General features: G+C 44.8%; 1 protein-coding gene across 1 annotated transcript in view; it reads right to left on the bottom strand.

Moving 5' to 3' along the window:
* Window positions 1-7,208: 7,208 nt before the first annotated feature.
* The window catches only part of Dsor1 (mitogen-activated protein kinase kinase 1), a 30,496-nt gene continuing 12,165 nt past the window's right edge, over window positions 7,209-25,539 (bottom strand). The window contains exons 6-11 of the mRNA XM_050188708.3: window positions 22,165-22,289; window positions 17,415-17,568; window positions 16,331-16,407; window positions 13,095-13,156; window positions 12,525-12,570; window positions 7,209-9,539 (exon numbers count right to left, since the gene is read on the bottom strand). Coding sequence (XP_050044665.1) covers window positions 9,420-9,539; window positions 12,525-12,570; window positions 13,095-13,156; window positions 16,331-16,407; window positions 17,415-17,568; window positions 22,165-22,289 — 584 coding nt within the window. The 3' untranslated portion in view covers window positions 7,209-9,419. The remainder of the gene's footprint in view (window positions 9,540-12,524; window positions 12,571-13,094; window positions 13,157-16,330; window positions 16,408-17,414; window positions 17,569-22,164; window positions 22,290-25,539) is intronic.

Raw genomic sequence — 25,539 nt, forward strand, 5'->3', positions numbered from 1 at the left:
ACACAATTGGAACCAATTGATCTCTGAATTAGACTTGAGACTAACGTGAAAACCTAAGGAAAAAAAAAAGCCTAGATGGGCCCTAGCCTCGATGCGACACAGCTATACCTGAAACTCCTCCCAAGAAGCACACTCGTACATTAACACGCTACGGCAATTCTCTTCATTGACATACCCAACACTCGATTTACTATGAGAGATGCATGCGAGGTACTATATATGTGAGCAAAATTTGGTTGACCAAGTGGTGCCAGTGGTTCGTGAGAAATTAGTACAACTTCAAGATAAATATTTAACTTGAGAGAAAGCTAAATGCTTCTCTCAGTTGATCACACCAAAATACAAAGATTTCTTACTTTAAAACTAACATTATAATTGTGCTATCAACTATTCTGTTGTTTCGTGGGATTACTCATAGACTTCCAATTACGTCCATTTGGGACCAATTGGCATACCAAGCTCCAGTGATGTCCAACTGGTCTTCTCATGATGCCCAATTGGAACTTGTGCCTCAGATGGCATCCAATTGGAACCAGTTGGGTCCCACTGATAAATCCAACTGGACTCAATGGTAGTTTTAAATGGGACATGTTTGCGCCCCCAAGAGATATACTTCCGCATATTGTGGTTACGGATGCACCGAAAGGCTACACACTAGTTCTCCGACGACCTTGTGTGAACGGACATTGCGTAAATTTCACAAAGTACGAGCTAAAACATTTCCAAATTGTTCCGCAGCAAGCGACAGCAATACTTCCAAGCAGCGCCGCGCAGGATCGCACAAGCCAGAGAGGAGGAAAGGCTAGCCGCGCGCCCTTTCCTCCTCACCCGTTGAAAAGGTCCAAGAGTCTTGGACGGAGAAGCATTATGTATTACTTACAATGTAATTCACACAAAATACACTTGACTACCGCAAATTCAACTTCCACGTACCCGCCGGAATCAACCAAATGATCTGGCAGGTTGAATTAAAAAACACGAAAAAGTCCATGCGACGCTTCCAGTTGGTTGAAATTTTCTGAGTTTTTCACTCAGAATATGCCTCATGATCAGAAAGTGGTTTTTGCACACAAAACCCCATAACTTCTTTTTAATTAATGAGCAGTATTTACATTGTTTTAGAACCCACCTAGTTTTTATAATTTTAAGGTAGAAAACAATTTAACGTGCACCTGATTTACTATTAAAAATCCGTTGTCGTCAATCGCAGACAACTCTTCATCGCTGTCTATGGACCACAGCATGGCGCTCTCCTAGCGGTCCATTGCGTTTGATATTCCACGTTTCTCCAACCACTCCCCACAATCACAGTCAGAATGGTAGCCCACACCTAGACCACCGAGCTATAGATCGCGGTGGAAGTTCCTTTTGCAACGAATGCATCTCCGGAAAACTGATTTCTACTATTTTCTCCGGAATGTGGAGAACAAGTGACACGACATGCGAAAATGTGGTTCTGGCTTTGCCTCCGCTTGTAATGCGCAGGTCAATTTCTAATCAACTCTCTTAATACACAAGCTTTAGACTCAAGTAAACACTAATCACTGATTGCAAGCTGCTGTTTTCGCTTCAAAGGATAACTTCGATGCATCTACTGCCACATAACATCACCAAGATAGACGCTGCAGCCATTTAGGTTCACTGTAGGGGCAGCGGCTCTAAAATAGAGGAGGCGATGGTAGGGGCGACATTTAGGGCCATAATTGGGGTCGCTATGCTTAGACTACGGGGACGCAACTTGACTGCAGTTTGAAGTCTCTTGTACCGTGTACAGTTGGAATGCGGCGCCTACATAACTGAGAGAGTGACTGCATGTTAGCCGGTGCACTTTGGGTACAGCTCGAGAGCTGTCATGCTGCCGGTTTGAGTGCTCATATTGGAACCTTTGAAACAACCTCGTTTGCTGAATGTCGTTATGCTCTTGATCTCGTAATGGATTAAACAGTTTTAAGTGTGCCTAGGGCTTCTCGTCGTCCAAACGGAAGCAACTCTCACACGCAAGAAGCGAGAGTTCCGACAAAGGGTCGCACGCACAGGAGTTCATAGTTCTCCAGGTTTCTACCGGCAACGGTTCTTCCTAGTCTACACTGTGCATGCATCTTTGCGCATGCGTTTTCCGCCAGATATGTGGGATCACATGACGCACGTGGCAAAGTTTGATTGGAGAAGATGACGGCACACATTTGTGCACGTTCTACAAGGTGAACCTTGATCCAGGCCGCCTGAAACTGCATCAAGCCATGTTGATGGACATTATGAAGTCGCATAGTGCGACAGTTGCAACATTTCAAGACGTGAAAAACCTCCTTTCGGGGAGAGATGGTGAGCCATTGAGGACGCTCTTTCCCTAAGTCGTTAAGCTTGTCTGAACTGCGCTGACCATTCCGGTCACTTCTTGCAATTCAGAGAGTATTATTTACATTCCACAATGGGACAAGCCAGACTCAACCATATCGCTTTCCTGCACCACCACAAAGGACTTTCTCGCCAAGTGGACTTAGATCTTAATTGTGGCGAACGACTTTATCAAACGAACACTTGTCGGAGAAAACACATTTTGTGTTGCAGGATAACCAGTGTAGTTGCCGCATCTGGAACCCTCCCCAACTGTACATACCTGCTTGACCAATGTGTTTGCTTGAGCCTCTGTTAACTGTTTTGTGCGTTGTCTTGTTAATGAATATTTGACCCGATACTGTACAGCCACAGGCTTTTTTTCCCCATGTCCTAAACAGACTCGTGGCCGAGTGGACTAGCTGCTTCAGAGGCAGAGGGGCCTGGGTTCTACCCCTGCAACTTTGCAGCTGGCACAAGCATCTTGTTTTTAAGATTTTCAGAACACACGGTGACGAACACATGGCGATAGACGTACGCCATGAAAAGTACCTCCTAAAATATGCTACTGACAATTGTTGCTGTAAAAATAACTGTGCGGAAATGCTGGCACTTATGGCAGTGCCATCAAAGTGCCCATTCTTGCTTGCTTGAGGAAGAAATCTTCCCAACACAATGAGATCTAAGATGATCAGACGAAGTCTGTCTTACCCAAGTACACTTTCATGTATGGGGCACTTTATTGAAACTCAAATATTTTAAAATAGTCGTATCACCTGCAAAGATGCAGCAAAGGACTTCTTTGGTCAACAAAATGCTTGCTGCTTTTCAGACCCCTCACCAATTCTTGCTACATTACAAAAAAAAATATCGCCTCACAATAGAATGTCGAGACAACACAATCTTCTCAGAAGAGCAACACAAATTTCTCAAACAATAGATACAAGGCAGCACTTGCTAAATTATGGAACACCCGGATACAAGCCAGGAAAAGAGGCATTGTCCTATCAGTTGCCACAACAAAGCTGTAGTAAGCATTTCCCTCCTGAATGAGAAGGTGTGCATCGATAAAATAGAACACACTCAGACACAGTGCAGTCACGCGGTGTTATACTTAATCCTTGTGGTAGTAGACCCATAGCTTCAGCACAGCTCACAAAGGTGCATGTTCACTTGTTTTGTTTTGTTCGCATACCTGCTCTTGTTCACGGGAGCATTTCATAACACACAGCCCTGAGGCAATGGGGGCCAGCAGAACAAACCTCTCACACAATATACGACAGTTGCTTCAATAAATAAAAGACTATACAAGGACGACGTGCGCTTGGGAATGTTTCCTAGAGTACTCTACTAGAACACACAGCGCCCTTGGTTTCCCACCTTGCGTGTTCCACTGTGCACCCCCCTCGGCGAGGATGGAGTCGTGCTCACTCCCAGTCTCCTCACCAACACTTTCTGCTCAGTATGAAGCATGGCTGCAGGCATAAACCACTACTAGACTGACGTCACTGTCAATAAATTAAGAAACAGCTCCCAAAACACTGTACAGTAGGCTGTGACACAACCAGTCACGTGCAACAGGACATGACCAGGCAAAATTTCACGCTGCTGCAGCTCGAAGTCCATAGTGGCACGTCAGTGAGTCTCCTTCAAACATGGCCATGGCTTTTGTGACAGACACAATCCACTCTTAAGGCTGCCGAAAATGTAATCGCAGCTCCGTTTTCCCAAGCCAACCATAAACTTAACCATGCGAGATTACAAACTGCTGCTGTCTTGAAGTTGTGCAACACCATGTCCCCTGTGTGGCCACACTAACTTGAGAATGGCCAAGCTGCAATCTTTCCAATGTGAAAAACAGAAATACTGAATGCTTGAAAGAAGGAACAACAATCACCATGCACACTGTCCCACGGCTGCTTCTTGACTGCATAACATCAGTAGGCCACTTTTTTTCAACTTGCACGTCGCTTATGTACAATGTCATGCATAGTTTGCAGAGGAGTGATAATGCAACAACCATTAATCAAAAACTGCAGTTTGCACAGAGTAAGGATACTGCTCCTAATTATGCAACTCTTTCAATGAAAATGGCTTCCGGTACAGGTAAAGGGCACAAATGCATGCAACAGTGCGAGTAGAGCTGTGGCCCTGCAGAGACATTACCATCAACCATATCAGGGTGGCATATTTTCATGTACATAACGCTTTATCCTTAGTTTCTTGCTTGAAAGTGTATGTATCGACACTTCATTATACAACATTTTTTTGTACCTCATCTACAGCACTTAGCTGCCAAATGACCCAACATGGATAAGACAATCATAGACCTCCAATGACAGTCATTATCTAAGCTTCACTTGCACTTAAAATGTGAGGTGGTGCAGACTACCACAACAGCTACAGTAGAGCAAGGTGGATATCAGCCTGGCTTCGACCACACTCTGGTGTAAGGAAGAGCTTTGCAGACAAGTGAATGAATAAGCAACTTAAAGGCACCTGCTTAACAAGTATTTATGTGGATCATTAGGCATTTCTTGAAGCCCTGAGCCATGGTGTGCTATAGCAGGCATTCATACAGTATCACCATAATGAATCTCTTACTTTTCAGGTGTCAAGAAGCCTGCTCTCATATAATATTTGTTTCTATGCTGTGTACATGCGCATATATAAAATTGAAGCACTGCAAAGGCATCGAACACCAATAGTTGCACTGATGTGTTAACAAGTGTAATCTAATGTAAAAAATATTCTGTGTTAATGACTAAAACTTAACGCAATGCAACCAAGCACTGCAGCAATTAGACACAAGACCACAAATCCGATTTGGCTGTGTCCACTGTCTAGAAGCAACAACCCTCCACACAGTCTGGTCAAAATAAAATCTATACATATGATTTTTAAATGCCGTTCGTGATGCTTCAAGCTCTATTATCCTGTGGCTTCAAGCTCTATTATCCTGGCACGATGCCGAGTACAGCAAGGTAGAGTAAAAGCCTCAAACATCTCTGCAGCTAGTTATGCACTCCTTATGCCTGAACTTCTTAAAGGGGCTCTGAAACACTTTTTCAACCAGTCATAAAAATATATCACTAGCACTAACTTAAGTCGCCTCACAAATATCCTGCCATAAAAATGTTTCGAATTCTTCAAGCACACGAGAATTCAATGATGTTACCAGGCTGATGAGCAGCATTCTCCTCATTTTCACTAGCTTGATGGAAGCTATACAGGGGAGACTGCAAGGAGTTGCAATAGAGCAATGGGCTGCTGAAACTGCCCAAAGGTTGAATGTTGCGGCAGCAAGATGGCCCGTGGTGAAAATCCGTGCAGGCCGCAGTATCTACACTATGCTTTTCATCCTTTTCATCTTGGAGGTCGCATGCAGCAGACGTGCAACTGTGGTGTGTAAACCGGCAGCGTAAAGATGAAATGGTTTTTCAGTCTTTTCTTAGATTACAGATGTATATTTTTCATTTATTTGGCTCAAATTAGCAGTAACTGTATTACTGAGAATGTTCTCACAATCAAAAAATCAATCAATAGCTGGCGTGGACTCCTCTGCTTGCAATGACACTTCATGAAAACTTGCGAATAAGAGCAAGCAATTTTTCACGGCTTTTCACACGAGATTGTGAATTCCCTGCAGCATGCAGCGCAATAATATTTAATATTTGGCTCATATGTTTACAGGGGGCCTCATTAACAGATCGGCAATGCTTTCTCACTATGTTCAAAAAGTGTTTCAGCGCTCCTTTAAAGGGTCCCAGAAACGGTTTGGACAAATTTCGTAGGTACATAGGGTACAGCTACAGCAAAACATTCATACCGCAATTTAAGTGAAGCATCTCATATTCAGAGAGCTATGGGCGATTAAAGGTTACCCTCCTTCATAGCCAAGCACTTCCTCCTCAACTCGTTCAATGAGCGATCGGAGCTAAGCTATGCCTTCACTGGCTCTGCATCATGCAACGTCGTCATCTACTTACTGTGTCTTGGAGCCAGCACACAATATCTATCTGACGACTCCGCTAGCCACCTGTTCGTCGTCAGCCTCCAGCAAGAGCTATCCAAGCAGTATGCATTGCGAGCATTCTGTCACAGTGCCCAATCAGAGTGCATGCATGGTATTGTAGTGCGAAACCTCCACCGTGAGGTGACAGCTGCAAACACATAGATCCTGGCACTGATTGGATCTGATCGCTCAATGAGTTGCAGCCACTCTGCTTGCCTGTTGCCTTGCAGAGGAACATGATGTCACAGCTTGACATGTCACCAATCACAAGATTTGCAGCTCACATAGCGCTCGTGAAAGAAACCTCGAGACCAACACTGACTGCGCAGCTCACATCTGAGCACATTTTAATACAAGCAGGTGACACTTACTATGTGCCAAAACAAGAACAAGGTGAAAGGAGGAGACACTGTTTCGACAAGTGGACTTGTCTTCTTCAAGGCAACATATGCTTTCCTCGCCACAGTATATATAGGTGGGGTTTTTCTAAAGGGGAGAGGGTGTATGGCGGGTGGGTGCGGCAACGAGGGAAGGTGTGTTAGCGTGTCAAATTGAGAATAAAGGAATGCTGTGCACAAGGCCACCCCCCCCCATTCTGTCGATAGACGGGGGGGGGCTTGGCCTTGTGCACAGCATTCCTTTATTCTCAATTCGACACGTTAACACACCTTCCCTCGTTGCCGCACCCACCCGCCTTACACCCTCTCCCCTTTAGAAGAACCCCACCTATATATACTGTGGCAAGGAAAGCATACGCTGCCTTGAAGAAGACAAGTCCACTTGTCAAAACATTGTCTCCTGCTTTCACCTTGTTCTCGTTTTGCTCATCGTGTTGAATTTCCATCTCCAGCATTCCCCGTATTTTCCCTAGATTACTATGTGCCAGAAATTCCAGAGTGTAGTGCTAAATTGTCGTTGTGTATTCTCTTTCCGATATGTTAGCTTTCTTCAAAGAAAAACAAGTTAACCAATATTACAACTATTATGAACATCTGTTCACCATAAAGTTGAAAAAATTAAAACAAATATTGCCAATCACACAACCTGGGTAGCCAATCAGATAGCTCGCCCCACTGACGTCGGGCGCCCCTGCTACGTAACAGGGGACAGGGCGGCTGAAAACATAGGGGAGCTGCGCCACACCAATCGGCAGCGATAATATTTTTAAAACCACATAATAAATAGCATGCATTACACAGAGCGCTTAAACGTGTCACTTAATGATCAGGAAGGCCTACCCTAACGGCTCAGCACGTTTGTACAAAATCATCAAAATCGTTCCACGGTCCCTTTAAAGGAGAAATGGTACAACAGTTTCTCATTTTCTTGCTTTGTTAAACAGGTATCAACTCTGTAATTACAGAATGGAGCCTAGAACAGATAATTAATTACAGTGTCTTTTAATACAACCAGTTCAAAACCTGCAGTGAAGCTTCAGGCATCAAGCAGACCATGTGTTATCAGAGATCAAAGATGGTTGTTGTGTGGCATTGTAAACCACTGACACAAGTGCTAATCAACCCGGCGGAGGTCAAAAGTCACACCATGCCACTGAAAATGTTGTGCATTTAGCACTCAACAGAATAAAAGTTGAAAGGAGGCAAGAGGGGCACCCAGCACTCCCAAGGAAGCGACAGCAGACGGCCAGACTCATCCCTTGTCGCATTTGTCAAAAGGCCTAGTGAAAGACGAATGCAAGGGCTCGTTTGGCAGCATGCACCTAGCTTCATGCTGCAATTACAGAGTTGACAGGTACCTGTCAAGCAAAGAAAGACGAGGCGAGATTACTGTGCCAGTGTTCCTTTAAACACTTTGTGCGCTCATTGCAGGCACAAGTTTATCACACAAAGAAGGAATAGGAAAGGAGAGGCACTGCACAGTTCAACTCAAGAACACTCAGCTTCACACATGGCCGGTAACTTCCACCGAATGAGCTGCAACTTCAGGGAACAAGTGTTTGCCTGTAACTTTAACTAAATCTGAACACTAAAGGAAAGCAATAAATGGGGAAAAGAACATTCCATTCCACAGCCTCTAACAATCCACTTCTAACCCAAGTTTGAGTACCGAAAGCAAAAGCTCAAAGTGCAGCTGAATGGCATGAAAAAGTTAAAAGAACTAAAAACAGCTGTACTGCAGCTAACCTTGCAACTACCTGCAGTGAGCAGTGCATGCTGTTACTTCTGGCCTGTGAAACGAAACGCAATGGTAGCTACAACTGTCACAAAAGAGTCCTGCTAACTGCACATCAAAGCAGTAGCAACCTGAAAGCATTACCTGGGAAGTTGGCCAGGAGGCCAGCTGCTCTATCGCAAAAAAAAAAAAACTAAATAACAACACGTAAAGACGGATAGAAAACTACATCCTCTCTACATGACAGCAACAATGCAAATAGCTTGCACACAGGCACACACAAGGCATCCCCCCTTAAGCCACAGCAAAGTATGACAGTGTTACCTATGCAATATCAATCGCTCCTTGAAAAGGAGTATCCTTTGCTGAAGTGGAGACCTGTCCTCGGGTATCCGATTTTTTTAGAGCACCCAGGAGACAGCCTGGGTGAACTCTTTTTGAGCATTGCACCAACTAAAGTTATCCGCTGCAACTGTTGCTGTGCACATGCAAAGATAAAGTAGCTGTGCAAGAACGGCCCCTCACATCCGCTCCTCAAATGCACTGCTGCAACACACACAAACGTTCAGAATCTGCCAGTTGATGCATTAGCATCAGTGCTCTGAAACTACTGCACTGCTGTGGCAGACTGCTTCCCACCTGCAATTATAGCCTGCAGGTAAGTTCATTTTACGGATTTGTGGTGGCCAGTGGTGACACTAGTGTCCAAGACAGAGAACAACTTGGAAGCAACAGATAGACGACAGGGGAAGGTTGGAGGGGGTGGATGGGGGTCAGAGCAGCAGACCCCGACAGAGCCTGTGCCCACAAAAGAGAAATGTGTGGGTGTGAAGAGGCAGAGATCGCACGTATGTTCGCCCCTGTTGCGAATGCACTTCCCGTCTTCATGGGCCGAGAGCAGCTGTCGTCCTCCACTGCGTTTTGACCATTATGGAAGTCAGGCCTGTCCCTCCGGAGTAAGTTTTGTCGGAGTTGAGGGGTCCAAGCCCATGGTTTGGCACACCCAGCCCGCAAAATCCACTTTCTCTTGCTCCGATGTCCGCACATACGGATGGTTCTGCAAATAGAGATGGGTACCTGAGGTTACCATTTGTTATGTACGCGTTATTTAATGACGTCAACATTTCGTCAATTCAGAAATACAGTCAACTTTTGTTAATTCGACCTTGACAGTACAGACGAAATTGATGTAATTATTTGGCATGCCAAATTGAACAAGATGCCAAATGAAACGTCATAACACACCCCTGATTCATTTGGCAGTATTGGCCCAATTCTTACACACGCCCTTATCAAATGCACACCCGCTTTCTGTGTGTCCAAAGCAGAAAACTAATGAAGAGATAACATTAAGGCTTCTCAACAAAGAAATCTAATGTGCACCCGATATTTTAACAAGAAAAATGGCCAAGTGTTTAATATATGTTGTACAGTGATGGTTCGTTTCCTGAAGTCAGCTTTGCCGCACAGTTTTTACAGTCAGCTTCGTTGCAATACAGCCATTTCATGCAGCAAGGCATATGAATGTCGCAAAGGTAGCTTTGGGCGCAATCTTTTTGGAGAAAAAAATAAAAGCAAGTGTCAGAATTAGATAAATCTACTCGGTCATTAAGCTACAATTATTGTTTGAAAATTCTTGTAGGGCAGACTGACAATAGGAGTCTTCTAAGAGATAAAGCGATTTCAACGTATGGACACGGTCAGTAAGGGAGTCGCTATTTAGGTCCCCGTAGTGGTCAGGCGCGTGCATGTGAACTGGCAAAGTTTGAATTATCTGGTCAAGGGCAATTTTACAATCGAAATAATGAAAGTTTGAGACCATAGAAATGCATGTGCATTGGCCAGGCCCTTCAGTTGGGATCAAATTAACCGCAGTCAAATTAACAGGAGCCTATTCATTGATACAACCCTCGGCATAGCGAGTGTGCAAATATGGCCCTAGTGTTGAACCAAAATGAAGCAGTGCAGTCCACATGACCACCATCACCAGTGGGTGCTATATAGGAACAGGAATTCTTCATGCCTTTATTGTTGCATGTAGCACCATACATGACACTGAACTGGCTGCATGCCTTCGGGACTTTTTGGCTACAACCCGTTATTTTCAGCGGTCATACCAAGCAGTGTTTTCATTTTTACTTAGTGTATTTAGCACCAGGGATAAGGTTTTACTATGGCCCACACAAGCTGGCATAAAACCTATCGACTACATTGGGCACACAGTAGTGAACAATAGTGAAAAGCACATCTATTCAGACAAAGATGCATATATGGCTCTGATTATCCACTGAAAGAAGTCGCAACTTATCAAGCATGAGACGACGAGAATTGCACGTTCTTCACTGACTTTGTGTATTACAGAAATGAAGGCTGAAGATCTCATCATTAAATAAAGGCACATTCATGTAGTAAGCATTTGGTAATTGTTTTCTTGGTCCACTCAATAATTCAATGTACAGTTATTTCGAGGACCATGAAATCTTAATTAACAAGATTTTACAGAATGAAGTTTTGCTGTACACATTGCTACAATTAAGTTTTAATTTATCTATTTTCCTGCCTTTTTCCTTCTTTCCTTCCTGTTTTGCCAGTGCACAACAACCAATTGGACATTTATCCAGTTAACTTCCTTGCCTTTCCTTGTTTTTCTCTCTCTTTCTAAAATGAACACACATAGAAGGAAAAGCAGGTTGAATTATATGACCTTGATTAAAGGGAAGCTGATTGTAGTGTTGAGTGCACAGAGACACTCCCATTGTCTGTCCAATTTTAAAGCCATCATCCGAGCGACCAGAAAACTTCCAGAGGTTCATGGACGTCTTTGTGGCATCATGAAAAGCACTGCTGAGCTTTCTTCGGCACAAAAAATAGCCCAATACAGTAGGACCTCTTTCATACGTTCTAAAAAAGAAATAAACTAAAAAAATATGTACTAACCGGGAAAACGTACGATCCTAACTAAAAAGAAAATTTGATACTCAACTATTATCTACATCTACATAATGCGAAGTGCCGCATGGATCATTACAGCATGAGACATCGACGCGAGTTGAGCTGGTGGTGCTCCGGCAGCCAGAGACGCATTTTGTTGTGTTACTACTTCGTGGTGTTTTAAGAGGATGACGAGAAACCGAAATGAAATCAAGCTGGTGGGCGGCACTGGATGCCACTGAAGCGGAATGGGATGCCCACATTGCCCCGCCTGCAGCAACGAACGGCGGCGCTTATGGATTATTGCCTACTGAAAGTGCGCAGTACGCTACCAATGGCAGTACACATCTGCGCTGTAGCACAGATAGGTGAAGGCACTTATTGCAATAGGTTTGGCGGCGATAGCTATGAAGGCGCCGTGCGACAGCCAGGGTGGCGATTTGCTGGTACCTAAATAAGAAACCGCGCTGTCGCTTTCACGTGAGATGGCCGGCTATATACTGTTCTCGACCGCGCGGGCCTCGTACTTTTTCTTGTTCACATGAGATCTAGCGGCCAGAATCGCAGTCTGCAGCAAGGAAAGGTGGCACGGCTCGGTTATCGCCTATTAAAAGCATGTGCTACGCTTCCTACAGCACTACGTGCTGTGAAACAAATAGGTGAGGATGCTTATCGCAATAGGATTGGCGGTGATAACTGTGAAGGCCGCGTGCGATGACCCCGGAGAAGATTTGCTGGTACCGAAATGAGAAACTGAGAGCGCGTCGGCATTTTTCACGTGAGAAACGCGGGTGAGTATAGCGGTGAAGCTTCCACGGCAGGCAGCTATATACTGTTCTTGATTGCGTGCGCCTCGCACATTTTCTTGTGTATATGGGATCTACGATCACAGCTTGGCGACGTAGTGAACGTTGGCGCCAAAAAATTGTCTTTTCCGGGAACGTATGAACCAGTAAAATTTGAGCTTAACTCTATTGGGCCTTTTTTTTTTTAATTCTCAATTGCAAACGATGGCACTGGGGAAACATGCGTAACGGGAACATACCAACTTCAAAGAGTCAGAGTATGAGGACTAGTTACCTCTATAAAACAAAAAAGATACCCTACTCACCATTAATGTCTTCAGATCACCTCGCTCATTTGGATTCCTCTTCAAGCTATGATGTCATTGAAAAAAAGATTATAAGAAACATAGATGGCATTATATTTAAATGAATTGCTGAAGTTTCACGACGTATCTGCTGCCGATTCATATGAATTTTCAAATTACGGCAAGACAGCAGAGCTTACCATTTGCAATGCCAAATAATGGTTCTTAGCCCTTTACAAATCATGAAAAAGCTACGCTCACCCACACTGCTAGTACTGTTACCTGTGCAAGGACAAGCTCAGCTTGTACACCCCATGAAAATAGTTTGTAAACAAAGAAGGGGTTCATTCAATTACCATTTCATTAGGTCAGCTGCATGTCCACAGGTAATGCTGCCAAAATATTGTTATGGTTACTCGCACCAGCAGCTGTCTAATCCTTAAATGTTTTCTTTGACAAAGGTCAAAAGCTACTGACATCTTTTAGTGTTCTCGCAAGATGATGGAACCGCAAGAGGCTCGCCTAATGACACCAATATGAATAAGAAAGTGCACAAGTACTGCGGGAAAGTTTAATAACTGTGTTACTGACCATCGATCAACGAGGTCCTTGAACTCTGGCGAGAAGACACCTGCTGGCACTGAAGGCGGGGCCTAGGGGAAGCAAGAGCACAAGGTCAAGCAAGCAAAAAACAAGGCTCCTTTGTAAGCATGTCCTAGTAGTGTATCTAATCCACTTCACTAGTCAGTTTTCACAAGGTCAACCTCATGCGCTTCAATACAACTAGTTTGCGTGCCTAAACTGCCAGCGACCAAATTACATGAGGTATAAGAAAATGTTGAAAACAAACCATCGACCACAGTGCAACCATGACAAGAGATCTTTCCGTGTGCATTTCAAAGGAAAAGCATTCTTGTGCACAAATGCAGCCGAACAAGTGTGCTAAAATTGAGTAAACTTCTTTGTCAAAGACTTTTAGCAAAGTGTCTTGCATGTCCTAAGTCCCTTAAGAGAATTTTTACTTTAATCCTTGTCACCTTCCTTGCAGCACAGGTGTAGAGGCACTTGCCATATTTCATATACATTGCTATAGTTGCCAAACAATAATTCAGACACAATGGGGACCGCTTAAAAGTCCAAATAATAAGGAGCCTGAAATATCACATTCACCGCAAATTAAAGTGAACTTATTCCACAAGTAACCGAAAAAGCTTGTCAAAGCATTCCTGCATGCATATATGCTTGTGTGCGATCTGGTCAGTCTATATTTCGACTAACCACATGCTGTCCCTAGTCCCTAGACAATAGTACGGTCAATGTATGCACCAAATATCCGTCTCCCGTAAACATAAAGAGCTCAAGAACACATTGCAGCCAGATGATCGCAAGTCTCTTCACAACACTCATTGTGATGATACTTATTAACACCTTCCATGCTGTGCTACCAGCCTGAATCCTGACCAAAAATGACGAAATTATTTTTAAGAGCCCCAGTCGCCAACATGTTATACCTCCTTAAAAAGAATAAATTCGCTTCTGCTTGCGCTCTCTCATGGATTATGTGCTGCCATCTACCAAAAGCTGGACTAAGCACAGATAAATTTAGGCTCGTCCATGGCATTGCTGGCACTGCAGGCTGGCTTTAGGAAGGAATACTGTACGATGGGTCACATCCATGTAATCAATCAGGTAATCGAGAAATCTACGGAGTACAAGCAGCCTCTATATCTGGCTTTCATAGATTACAAAAAGGCATTTGATTCAGCAGAGATACCAGTAGTCATAGAGGCATTACGTAATCAAGGAGTACAGGAGACTTATGCAAATATCTTAGAAAATATTTACGGAGATTCCACAGCTACCTTAATTCTCCACAAGAAAAGTAGAAAGATATCGATAAAGAAAGGGGTCAGACAAGGAGACACAAGAGTTTTCATACAGCCCAAGCTATAGCAAGGCATTCCTGCTCCGCAGATCTAGATCTAACGGTGCGACTGGCATACAAAACTACCCTCTCTCATGAAGTTTGACCATGCTGCAGAGGGACAGCATCAATTTTGTGACCACTAGCGTCAGTGTGCAAAATAGTGGGTGGGTTCGCATCGAAGTGACAGAGGACAGGCTAAGATGTGAAAACAGTACTCAAGGTCAGGACCTTGTGCAATGGCAATGCAATAACAGCAAAATAGCTGATGAAGCGGCAGCAATAAGACAGCGGACTTCGGAAACTCCTCAAGTGCTTATTCTGTGCAAGAGAAGCTAATTATTGTAGACATCTTGCAGGGTTTGGCTTGATGCCGTTTTTGCTGACAAACTGGCACACCAACACTTTGATAGTCTTACTTACGGACCAGCACTTACACATAGTCGTTGAGCTGAAGACCAGCATTAGAAATGCATGCCAATACTTCCAAATGCTGAAGGAGTTTACAAAAAGTGAAAGAAAAAAGTGAAAGTTCACAAAAAGTGAAAGCCATTCCGTGTAGTGCGTTGTCTTGCGTCTTGGTCGGGGCGTGGGAAGGAGCGCAAAACGGCGTTCCCGCAGCAACTCGCGCACCCGTAGCAGATCAGGTCCGCATTGGGGAGTTTGGTAACAATAGTTGGCCCGCCGAACTCATTCCGTCACAACGGCACCTAGCTGAACCGACGGAGAGTGGAGGATGCGCGTATTGATATCGACACAAAGTCGACTTCGCCACGCCGTGGCTAGAGGTTGGCGGCGATGCTCCCGATATGTTGCTTCCACAGTCGCAACTGGTTGGCAAAACTTGCACTGCAGCTGGCCGTTCTTAACACTGGTTGAGCAGGACTGCAGGATGTCTGCAATGACTTTTGAAAGGAGCGTCTGGCCCCAGTCAGTGAGTAGTTAGTGTGGAGCTCTATGTTGTAAAATCACATCGTGTAAAAGAAAATCGGCAACATCTGTGGCGCAGCTGGTTGGGAGCATTCTGGTGGTCGTGTAGCATGTGGAGTAATCTGTCGCCACAGTGACCCACTTGTTCCGAAACGCTGATAGAAAAAATGGGCCAAGTAAGTGCAAGCCCATGCGAAAGAATGGTTCCGATGGGATGTCAAACGGTTGCAGGCACCCAGCAGAGAGCATCAATGAGGCTTTTTGGTCAAGATTTGGTCAAGGAGTGACGATTTTGGTCAAGTGCAAGATATCACTATGTTGTATCCTTTAACAGGTGCTAATAGGTCTAGACAGCACGTGCCAACAATGAGTGCAGTTAAGTCAGCCAATAAGATCACAGTGGTGAGCAACACAACCGTTACAGAGGTGACACTCCATACGCTGCAGCGAACTGACAAAAGAAACGCCGTCTACTCTCATCGGCCTGCACACTCGTAGAATTTCAGCAAAAATCACCCTAGGCTGATCCTGTGGGCAAACCAGTTCAAAACGGTTCCTTCAAGAAGTTCCGGTTCGGGTTCGGTTCCAAGATGGCAGAAAACGTCAGTTCAGTTCTCGATCAGTTTGATACCCTGTTTGAGATGGTAGAGGACATAGGGACTGAAAAGCACCTCCACCACTTATGAGGCGACAGTGCGGCCACAGGTCTCTCTTCTTTCAGCTAGCATGCCCACCATTACAATGGCCCTGTGTGGTGATGAGAATGTATAGACGAGGAGGCTGAAATGCACATGCAGCATTTACAACATGAAAGAAATTGTTTGCATTGTTTTTTAACAATCACCACTAACACTAGCGTGATTTGTACCATTCATATTAGAGCTGCCTTCAAAAGCTTAAGTGAAACTTTTTCCATTGCAAGTCTTACAAAACTGTCTTCTAGACGTTGAATAAAGAATTAGTCGTCGCTCACTTCGTTGACAATGTAGTCTAGAAGTTCGAAGATTGACATGGGCCGTGGTCCATCACCCGATGCCATGCCAGAGTTACCTGCACAAGAAGAGGGCCCCATATCATAAACATCTCTTCCATTTTTATCTTTGATGTAGTCATTTATAGAAATGGTGGTCCTGAAACAACTTTGTTTAGGACTACTGATCAGTTTTTGAAGCTGAGCCTCCCAATTTTTTTTTTTTTTCCTTTGACGACTGATATGGGCCATGGTTATTAGTTTCGGTAGCATGTGTGGCCGGTAACAAGCAAACAGCAAATTTCACTAAAGAAAATGCCATAAAAACAGCAAAGTTATATAATAGGCTTCTATCTGAGGTCCCTTGAATTACGAGCCAAGCACTATCTCCGGGGCCATGAAAGCTCCCTCAACAACAGACAAGTGGACAAACAGTCTGTCCTGCCCACTTCGTTTCTTCCTGCCCTTATTTCCACTCAACGAAACTATATGCATAAATTAATTTGCATGATGCCTACATGCTTTCCCAGTTTGATGCCACAAATGTAGTGAGCAGAAAAGCATTAGGCTAATGACAAGCATCATAAAAAGCATGCCCATCATGGTGGCATAGTGGCTTTAGCATTGCACTTCTAAGCCCGAACGCGCGGGATCAAATCCTGGCCGCAGCGGCCGCATTTCGATGCAGGCGAAATGTGAGAATGCCTGTACACAGTGCATTCGGTGCATGTTAAAGAACCCCAGGTGGTCAAAATTAACCTGGAGTCCCCCGCTACAACGTGCCTCATAATCATGTCCTGGTTTTGGCATGTGAAAACCCAGAATTTCATTAATTTTAATAAATAGCAATGAGTATTTCCTGTCAAGATAGCTGATGTAAATGCTCCACTTTGCACACTTCAGCAATTTGTTCAAAAGTAATTTTGCTTAAAATATACGCAAAGATTAAGTAAAAGTGAGAAGACATGCATTCTGGCCAGTTATTACTATTTCGAGTGGCATCAAAGGCAACCCTTCAAGTGGACACTAGGTTTTACAACTTTGCAGGAAACTGGGAAATAAATAGAGAGAAGCACTTCACACTCACTTTCAGGGGTGTAGTTGCGGCCAAAGATGGCAGTCAGTTCTCGGTCATCAGGTGGTGGGATCGGGTAGCGGCCCAGTGCCATTTCCACCAATGATAGGCCCAGGCTCCAGATGTCCGACTGAACAGTGTAGTGCGTGCCTTGAAGTCGCTCCGGCTGTCACGGGCATAACATATATCACTAAAAGACTGACTCAGGATGCAACGAAACAATAAACATATCTTGAGTGCTGATTGACTCAATGTCTCGAAGCAGCATGGGGCCCATGGGAGATGCAGTCTTGAAGGCATTATTTAATTTTGATTACTTTTGATTAATTTTGAGTTCTTCAATGTGCATATTAAAGAGACACTAAACAGCAACATTAAATAAGTTTAGACTGGTAATTTATTCTTTGGAAACAGTATTTTTACTCATTGTCAAAAACAGTTGTTCACTGATGGAAAAAATGGAGGCCAGACTTTCCTTTTTGGAATTTCACACTGAATCCTTGGTACCCATATGTCAGCACGGCAACATGAATTTTAAAGCATTGTTTTTACTCTATAATAAGCACTTTTTTTATTTAGAGAAACGAAAGCAAAGTTGGAGAGGGAGGGTGCATTTATCATGTGAAGCTAACTATTATGGAAACATTTTCGAAAGAGTGAAAAATTGAAAAGTAAGACAGTAATAACTAAAAGAATGTGTCAAATAACCTAGCTTTGCAGCAAATATATATGTCCACTATGTGCAAACAGTGACAGCTTTCTGGTCTTTGGCCTCCAGAAGACTCGAACCACCTCATTTGTAGCAAGCAACTTGTGCTGCTTTCACCAGTAGCTACATGCAGACCTCGTCAACACTGAAATGCCTTCTGGCAGCAAAATTTCCAAGCCCCAGCACATACTCCACAGCCTTTGATTAAATCATGTGTAACTACAATAACAACCCTATCGCTTGCAGCAAAATGCAAGACTACTTCGAAGTACTCGTACGAAGAAAAATCATGCAGATCCCCTGGCTACAAGAATTGGTGTAAGCGGAGCTTCGATGAGTGAGCAAGATAAAACAGCACACAACGATAAGAAAATGCAGCAATTTCGGTGACAAATACATCCCGCAATGGCAATCAGTCATGGTGGCGTACCATGCCGAGCAAAGGTAAGTTTTATTCAGGAGCAATATTGTAAAATTACCACTTTCAGTGAAATCACCTTCAAGAAATTTTGCTTGACTGAGCACCAGATGCATGGGCATAGGCAGCTTTAACTTGATATTCCAGTTTAGTGTTATGCACCCTGGCTCCATTGCAACGCAGCTCTGACAACTGGGTATCGAACGCACAACCTGGTGCTCTGTAGTGGAGCACCACAGTCACAGAAGCACCGTGGCTGGTACACCTGGAGTGCATTTTTTAGCAGTGTCGGTGCACCTATTTTAGGACGTGTGAGACGTACCCAGAAAATTTGTATTTAAACACATTCCAAAAGCTGTCAAATGACCTTGAAAAACACCAATTCTTGCATTATTTGATCTCCATATAGGCATTCTTGCCTCTCAGCAACTACAATGCTATCTCTTATTTTCTACTCTAGCTTCTGGTGATTTACTGTATTTGTGTAAAGCATAACTTTCTCTTATAAAAACTGTCATTTCTTGGTTTTCTCGAATCACTGTACAGTTGACTTAAAAGATTATTTGTACAAATGGCTGCAAAAATTGGTTCTGAATGGTGCGACATCACGAACGGTTCATATTTTATGAGGTGTGCCTCAAGGGTCAGTCCTTAGGCCGCTACCATGCCTCATTTTTATTAATGATTTAAGTGAAGGCCGCATTTCGAATCTCGGACTGTATGTGGATCATTGTGTTGTATACCATCCTGTGTCATGTACCAAAGAAACGAATGTGTTGCAGTTTGATCTCGAAAAAAATTTGTTCTTGGCATGCCAAGTCGAAGATGGATTTGAACATTGTAAAATGTGATCACGTTCAATTTACAAACAAAAAGAAAAAGGTGTCTAGTTCATACTCTCTAAATAATGTTTTAGCACCCAGAATTGATGGAGTCAAACACCTCGGCGTCACTTTAACTGCGACATTGGACTGGATCCCGCATTGACAAAACAAGCACTAAAGAGTGGCACCTTCTATTTCTTTTCCAAAAGAACTTCAAGTATATGCCCAAAGCTTTGAAAGAAACTTCTCATCTAATACTAGGCCGGTGTTAGAACACGCACGCGCAGCGTGGGACCCCTTCACAAATGTTCTTGAAGTTAGAGCATTTTCAGAAAAGGGCTGCAAGATTCGTCATGGACATCTACAACTATCAAACTAGAGGTTCGCAAATCAGGGAATATCTAGGGTTGAAGTTGATGTCCAGACAGAGAAAAATAATCATGTTGACCCTTTTACGCAATATGAACAGCGGTAGCACAGGAATCGACAAGAGCATATTTAAAGCAATCTTACTATCAGTCTAAGACACAACAATTATAAGAAAATAAGGCCCTACCAAAGTCGCATAAATGTATGCGTTTTCGTTCTTTCCGGAAACAACTGCAGGATGGAATTTGCTTCCGTATGACATAAATGTCTGCACCCAATTTTTCATCTGCCATAGAGAACTTTACATGAATCTGTTTTAAATAATACTTCCAGTGTACTTTTTAAGCATTGTGTAACAAATATTGTAATGGGATGTTTTATACTTGGTATTATTGGATGTGTTGTCTTCCTCTTTAATCATGATGATTGCATTTTTAATACTATAACTGATTTGATGCAGTTTTCACAACATTCTATTTTTCCCCTTTATGTTTGTAATTAAAGGCCAACTGCAATAAAATTTTCGACTGCATAAAAGACCCAGTTTCAGATAATTCAGACATGCAGTAGCCTCTACGCAAAATCTTACACTTGAAATACAAGTCAATGCATCACAAAGAGCTTGAAAAATCGATGTTTTTCATACTGAAAGTGAAAAAAAACTCCGCCATTATCGCTTGGCGAAAGTGACACACAGTGAAGAATGCAGAGAACCAGCGCCCGTGCTGTCTGCTTTCCTTGCTTGTATTCCGTTCCGGTGTAACATCGAACATGCCCAGCCTGTCTGCTAGCCACAGTCAGTATACTTTGTTAGCTGCTTCATGCGCTGTGACAACGCCGTTGCACGCCCGTGATGTTCTTTCATTTAGAAGTATTCTCAGAGTCCAGCCGGCTTTCTATGTCTGGTTGTCTCCGTTCAACAGTAGGGCTTCAACGTGTTCTTCCTCCGCTCAAAGAAGAGCACGTCGCCAAGCTAAAGGTGCGATATAGTCCGGCTTAACACGGACGCGATCGCCGCATTGTGCAGTTACACTACATTGGCGAAAATCGGAGGTTCTGAAGTCTAGTGTGGCTGGCGCGGGAATAGAACATGTCCTATCGCACGCCAGAGCAGCTGGAACAGGTTGCATCGCGCGCTAGCTTGGCTGACCAGCAGCATGCTGTTCGGGCTCACTGGAGAGAGCGTGTTACATTTGCGCCTTCAATAAACAAAGAAGTGCTCGCTCACCATGCACTTGTCCGCTAGCGCTGTGGCAACAACTGATCCCTGCGCTGCTGTGGGTCACGTTTAAAGTGCAGGGTAACATTTTTGGGATGATAATGTCTCTGGTATGATGCATTTGACTTCACCGGCCACTGCCTGGCACGCTGGAAGTGCCCCACTCGTCGACCTATCAGACCGATCAGACAACTACTGCCATCTGCAGTAAAGGATGATAAGTAGCTGAAGCTTGGTACGGCCAGGCTTCAGGGGCTCGGTGCTAAGCATAGGTGCTAAGTGTGCATAAACTCATGGCCAGACAGGCAGGACTGCGGCCGTGACAGAACTTCGCCCATTTCGCTATGGCAGCATTGCACTCCAACGTGGCTTGCTGCCGCACCTACACCCTGGCCGCCACGTTTCCTTCTCCTGCGTGGCAAATGCCGCATGCGGTTCATGCTCGTTTCTGGCGCTGAGTCAGAAAGGATTTCGTTCGTGCACTTCGACGCGTTCAATGTAGAGCCGCACAAAATATCTCGAAGATGATGCGTTACCAGAAATGATCGCTCGAGAATATCGCACTTGAATAGAACTTACCTTTGAACATTACCTTAGGCTTTCATGCGCCATCGCAGCATATAGTACTTGTAGTCACCCTGAGGAAGCGTTTGCCAAGCAGACCTAGCATGATGGGTAAGTGCCTGTGCTATCGAAATGCAGCTTCGTCAACTGCAGTTTACATGCTTTGTGCGCGTTGGCTAATCTGTGTCACACTTGCCTGCTATGCCACAGTGCACGCTTTCGCTCTAAAAGCTGGGACAGGAAAGATGTGCTCAGCCTTCCTCTACTCAGCGTTGTGTACTGCACAACTATTGCTTGTGTTTGAGTACGTATTCGAGCACCCGACGGCCACGCAACGCATCGGCATTCTTCCAACAGCTCAAATCACCAGCGCAACAGGGAGAACGCACACCGAGAGAAATGCCTATCAACTTGCAAATGATGAGCAATGCGCCTGGCTGCCTGGGCACGTGCCCTGCAGCTTTGCCAAGATTACTTTGAGATTATACACTAGGCATTTATAGTCAGTTTAGCCCAAGTGAAATTTCGTTGCAGTTGGCCTTTAACTCCCCTTCGATAATGCCTGACCCGGGCGCTGTAGGTATTTGTAATAAATAAATAAATAGATAAATAAATAAATAAATAAATAAATAAATAAAGGGGGCAGCATTGGCACTTACCGACATGTAAGACCGTGTTCCCACAAAAGAGTTTGCCATTGAATCAATCAGTTGCCCGCTCACGCCAAAGTCGCAGATCTTGATTTCGCCCCTAGAATTCACAAGCATGTTTGATGGCTTGACATCTGCGAGTGAGGCAATACATAACCAAAGAATGAGATTTTTTGCAGATATCCACCACAACATTTTGTAGGCACTGCAACATACTGGCTACAAAGGGTACTCGAGAACATAATGACTTCAAGGAAAGAAATAACCTTAAAATTTAGATACATCCATGCCAGATTTCATTGGTTGCCCATCCCACTACAGCTCTCAAATCTTGACAACTAATTCAGTGTGGCGTCAAAAGCAACTACATGCTGTGATCACATGGTGCACTGCACCCACTACGACAGGTTTCGTTGGTGCTGTGGTAGTTAGTTATGGTATGGTAGTTATATAGTGCTATGGTAGTCTGTCTTCCATGCTTGACAGCATGAAACACAGATATCCAGGGGGTGTAAATATGAGTTAGGAGATCACAAGTAGGACACAGTGTGGCTGTAAAAACATGCAATGAGCAGCTATCTGGCTGTGCAGACCATGTCGATGTACTGGTTCAGCCTAATTAGTCTCATTTATCAGCAAAATGAGTGTTAGGATGCTAAGGCCTAAATGCAAAGAAACCTGCTTAAAAATATAGGTGACACAAGCAAGCTGAAACCACCAAATGAAGGATTTTGCATAGTGAGCACAGAAACTGCACTAATTAAATGGCAGGAGTTAAAAGAGATAACATCAATGTTGCAAAAATGAAGTTTCCTTTGCTAATATTGTAATGGGATGGCAAGCTGTCTCGGCTGTTTCAGCTGATCTGCATTTTTTAAGTATATATATTGTGGGGATGTGGGGAATTTGATGCGCCATGGCGCGGGTGCATTTCACCTGTTTCTGCAATCCCCACACCTCACTCCCTCCTTGCTCCGAACCAGTTGTCAGCGGTGGCGCTCCACTCGCGATGGATCACGGTAAAGGCGGAGCTACGACGTCACGAACCGGCCCCTGGTGGCTACCGTCGTGACGGTAGCATACCTCTTCTGCCTTGGGACTGCGCCGGGTACTTACATGCTTCCTCTCGTCCGCCGACACCTTTGTGACTAGGGCTGAGCTTACGCATGGTGCCTTTGCCCGAGTGGGGAGCACGTACCTCATGTTGATTCTTTCCGGATGCTGAGCCAAAGAACGGGTACCTAGTGCTCGCATGAGGTCGTACCATGCTGAGCCGCACTTATCGGAGGCCCCAGCCGAAGGAGATTGCCCGAGCTCTCGTGCGTTGGCCCATTGGTTATCGCAAGATAAACAAATAACTTTTCCTAGCGGCGTGTCCCAGCTTCAGCCTGTACTCTCGCAGCGACGTGCTATAGGCACCCCTGAGTGCATTTTCCGCCCTTGGCGCGGGACCCCTTTGGTTTCCCACCGCCCCGGGACCGGGCATTTGTGCAGTGTCGGGTGCCATCGGATACAATAAAAGGTTTCTGTCAACTCAGAACAATACTGTGTTCTTGCGTGCATCGCTCAGTAGCCCCTTGCGGACTGAGCTTGCGCGCAGTGGCAATAGAGGCGATGGCTGACGCGGCCCTGTGGCTCACTAAGCTCAAACCTGCGGTGGTTGGTACTCCGGTAAGACCCGAAAACCGCGCGCCCGCCCGCCCGCCCGCCCGCCCGCCCGCACAGTAATCCTTTGTTATCGCGAAATTGCTTTACTCAAGATATCATTTTATTCGTAATTTCTTCTGGTCCTGACCAAAACGTATGCATTTCAAGCCGCATTACTTGAAGCGCACGGAGAGCTTGACCTGCTTAGAGCAAAGTGATGAGCAGAGGCATTGTCGCCTCTGAGCGGCGCGGACCCTTTTGCGCATGCAGTGTCAAATTAATACCCCCGACGAATTAGTCTCATGCAGGCACAGAACAGGCCGCAAAAGTACCAAACCTATGACCGATGACCACCTAGTAACGGGCACCAAGTGAGTGCCGACTGCTCCCAGCTGTTAACTGTGGAGCAAACGGAAGCTATCAAATTCTATGGTGCAGTGCACCTGAATTGTTAATCGCAGTCGCAATCGCATCACTGGTGTCCCCCGTGATAGAATCCACATGAAATTTAAGTTTTTGCGACGCTTAGCGATGTCAGAAAACCGCAGTCTCTAGGATGCCAAAAAGTGGCCAAAAGATCACGGGCAGACTGCGCTGTAGCAGTTTATGGGGTGCAACCCAATGAGCAAAGTTTTACCTCTCTAAAGAGCACTTCTGGCGCTGAAACGTGCCAAAATGCAGAAAAGAAATGTCTCTCCAATTATAAGTGCCATGTTTGAATGCGAGGAGCTACGTTAACAAATCGGGAAGAGGACTTTGAAGACGGTCTAGAAATTTTCTCGCCGCTTGCCATAATCGACCTGCATCGCAACAAAACACTGCTCCTAGCTTCGCTGCACTTTTGACGGTGAAAATCGACTGATAACTTGCTGAAAAGACGAAAAATCTGAGCGTCGTCAGCGGCGAGTCGGGCTGTCACAATGGCAGGTTAATGCAAGCTGTTTCCCCCGCGATTTTCTCGAGCCGGTCACGCTCGATTTGCACCATCCGACTTTAGACAAACAGTCTAAATGCGTGGTAGGGTCATTGAATTTTGTTCCTACACATTTGTAAATGGCACAGACGCAACTGTGTGCGAACACCGACACTCAAACCGTTTAATTAGCACAGTGTCGTTGACAATGGTGCACCGAAAAACTCTCGTTTTGCAAACTTCATGGCTGCACACCTCGGGAAAAATTGTCCAGTGATCACGCAAAGCCCCCACCGCAAAACTGTTCAGTTTTCATGATCGCGCTGCGTACCCACAGTGAGCTGCTAATTGTTTTCTGGGAAAACAACAAACACAACCTCAGACTTGAGCCACGACATTTGCGACGCTTTCCAGCGCGATACTCTCTTTGTCTTCTGTGACCTCCGCACCCCCCCCCCCCCTTCGATAAATGCACCCACTGCTTTCCCCTCCTTATTCGCGCTCCAGTCTGCAAGCCGTTTGGAGGCCAGTCACTCCTCTCTCGCCTTCATGTCAACTCCTCACCTCCTCATTGCCAGTTTCGACGTCGCTGCCCCTCCAAAGCTGCCCTCTTCCGGCCTGTCCTCCCGAGCACAATCTTCCGCCAACAGGTGCCTTTCTTTGGTTCCTGCTTCCTGGTCTCCACAACTCCAATCGCCTTTCTTCCGCTACACGTGAAGCCGATGCCAAGCCCGCCATTGCAACCATCGCCATCACCAGCGCACACTGATGAGGAAACCGAGATGCTCTGACAGACATTTGGAGCTTCTGCCTTCAGCGTCGCC

Source organism: Dermacentor andersoni, chromosome 2 (genome assembly GCF_023375885.2).
Source record: "Dermacentor andersoni chromosome 2, qqDerAnde1_hic_scaffold, whole genome shotgun sequence".
Classification (NCBI taxonomy): Eukaryota; Metazoa; Arthropoda; class Arachnida; order Ixodida; family Ixodidae; genus Dermacentor; species Dermacentor andersoni.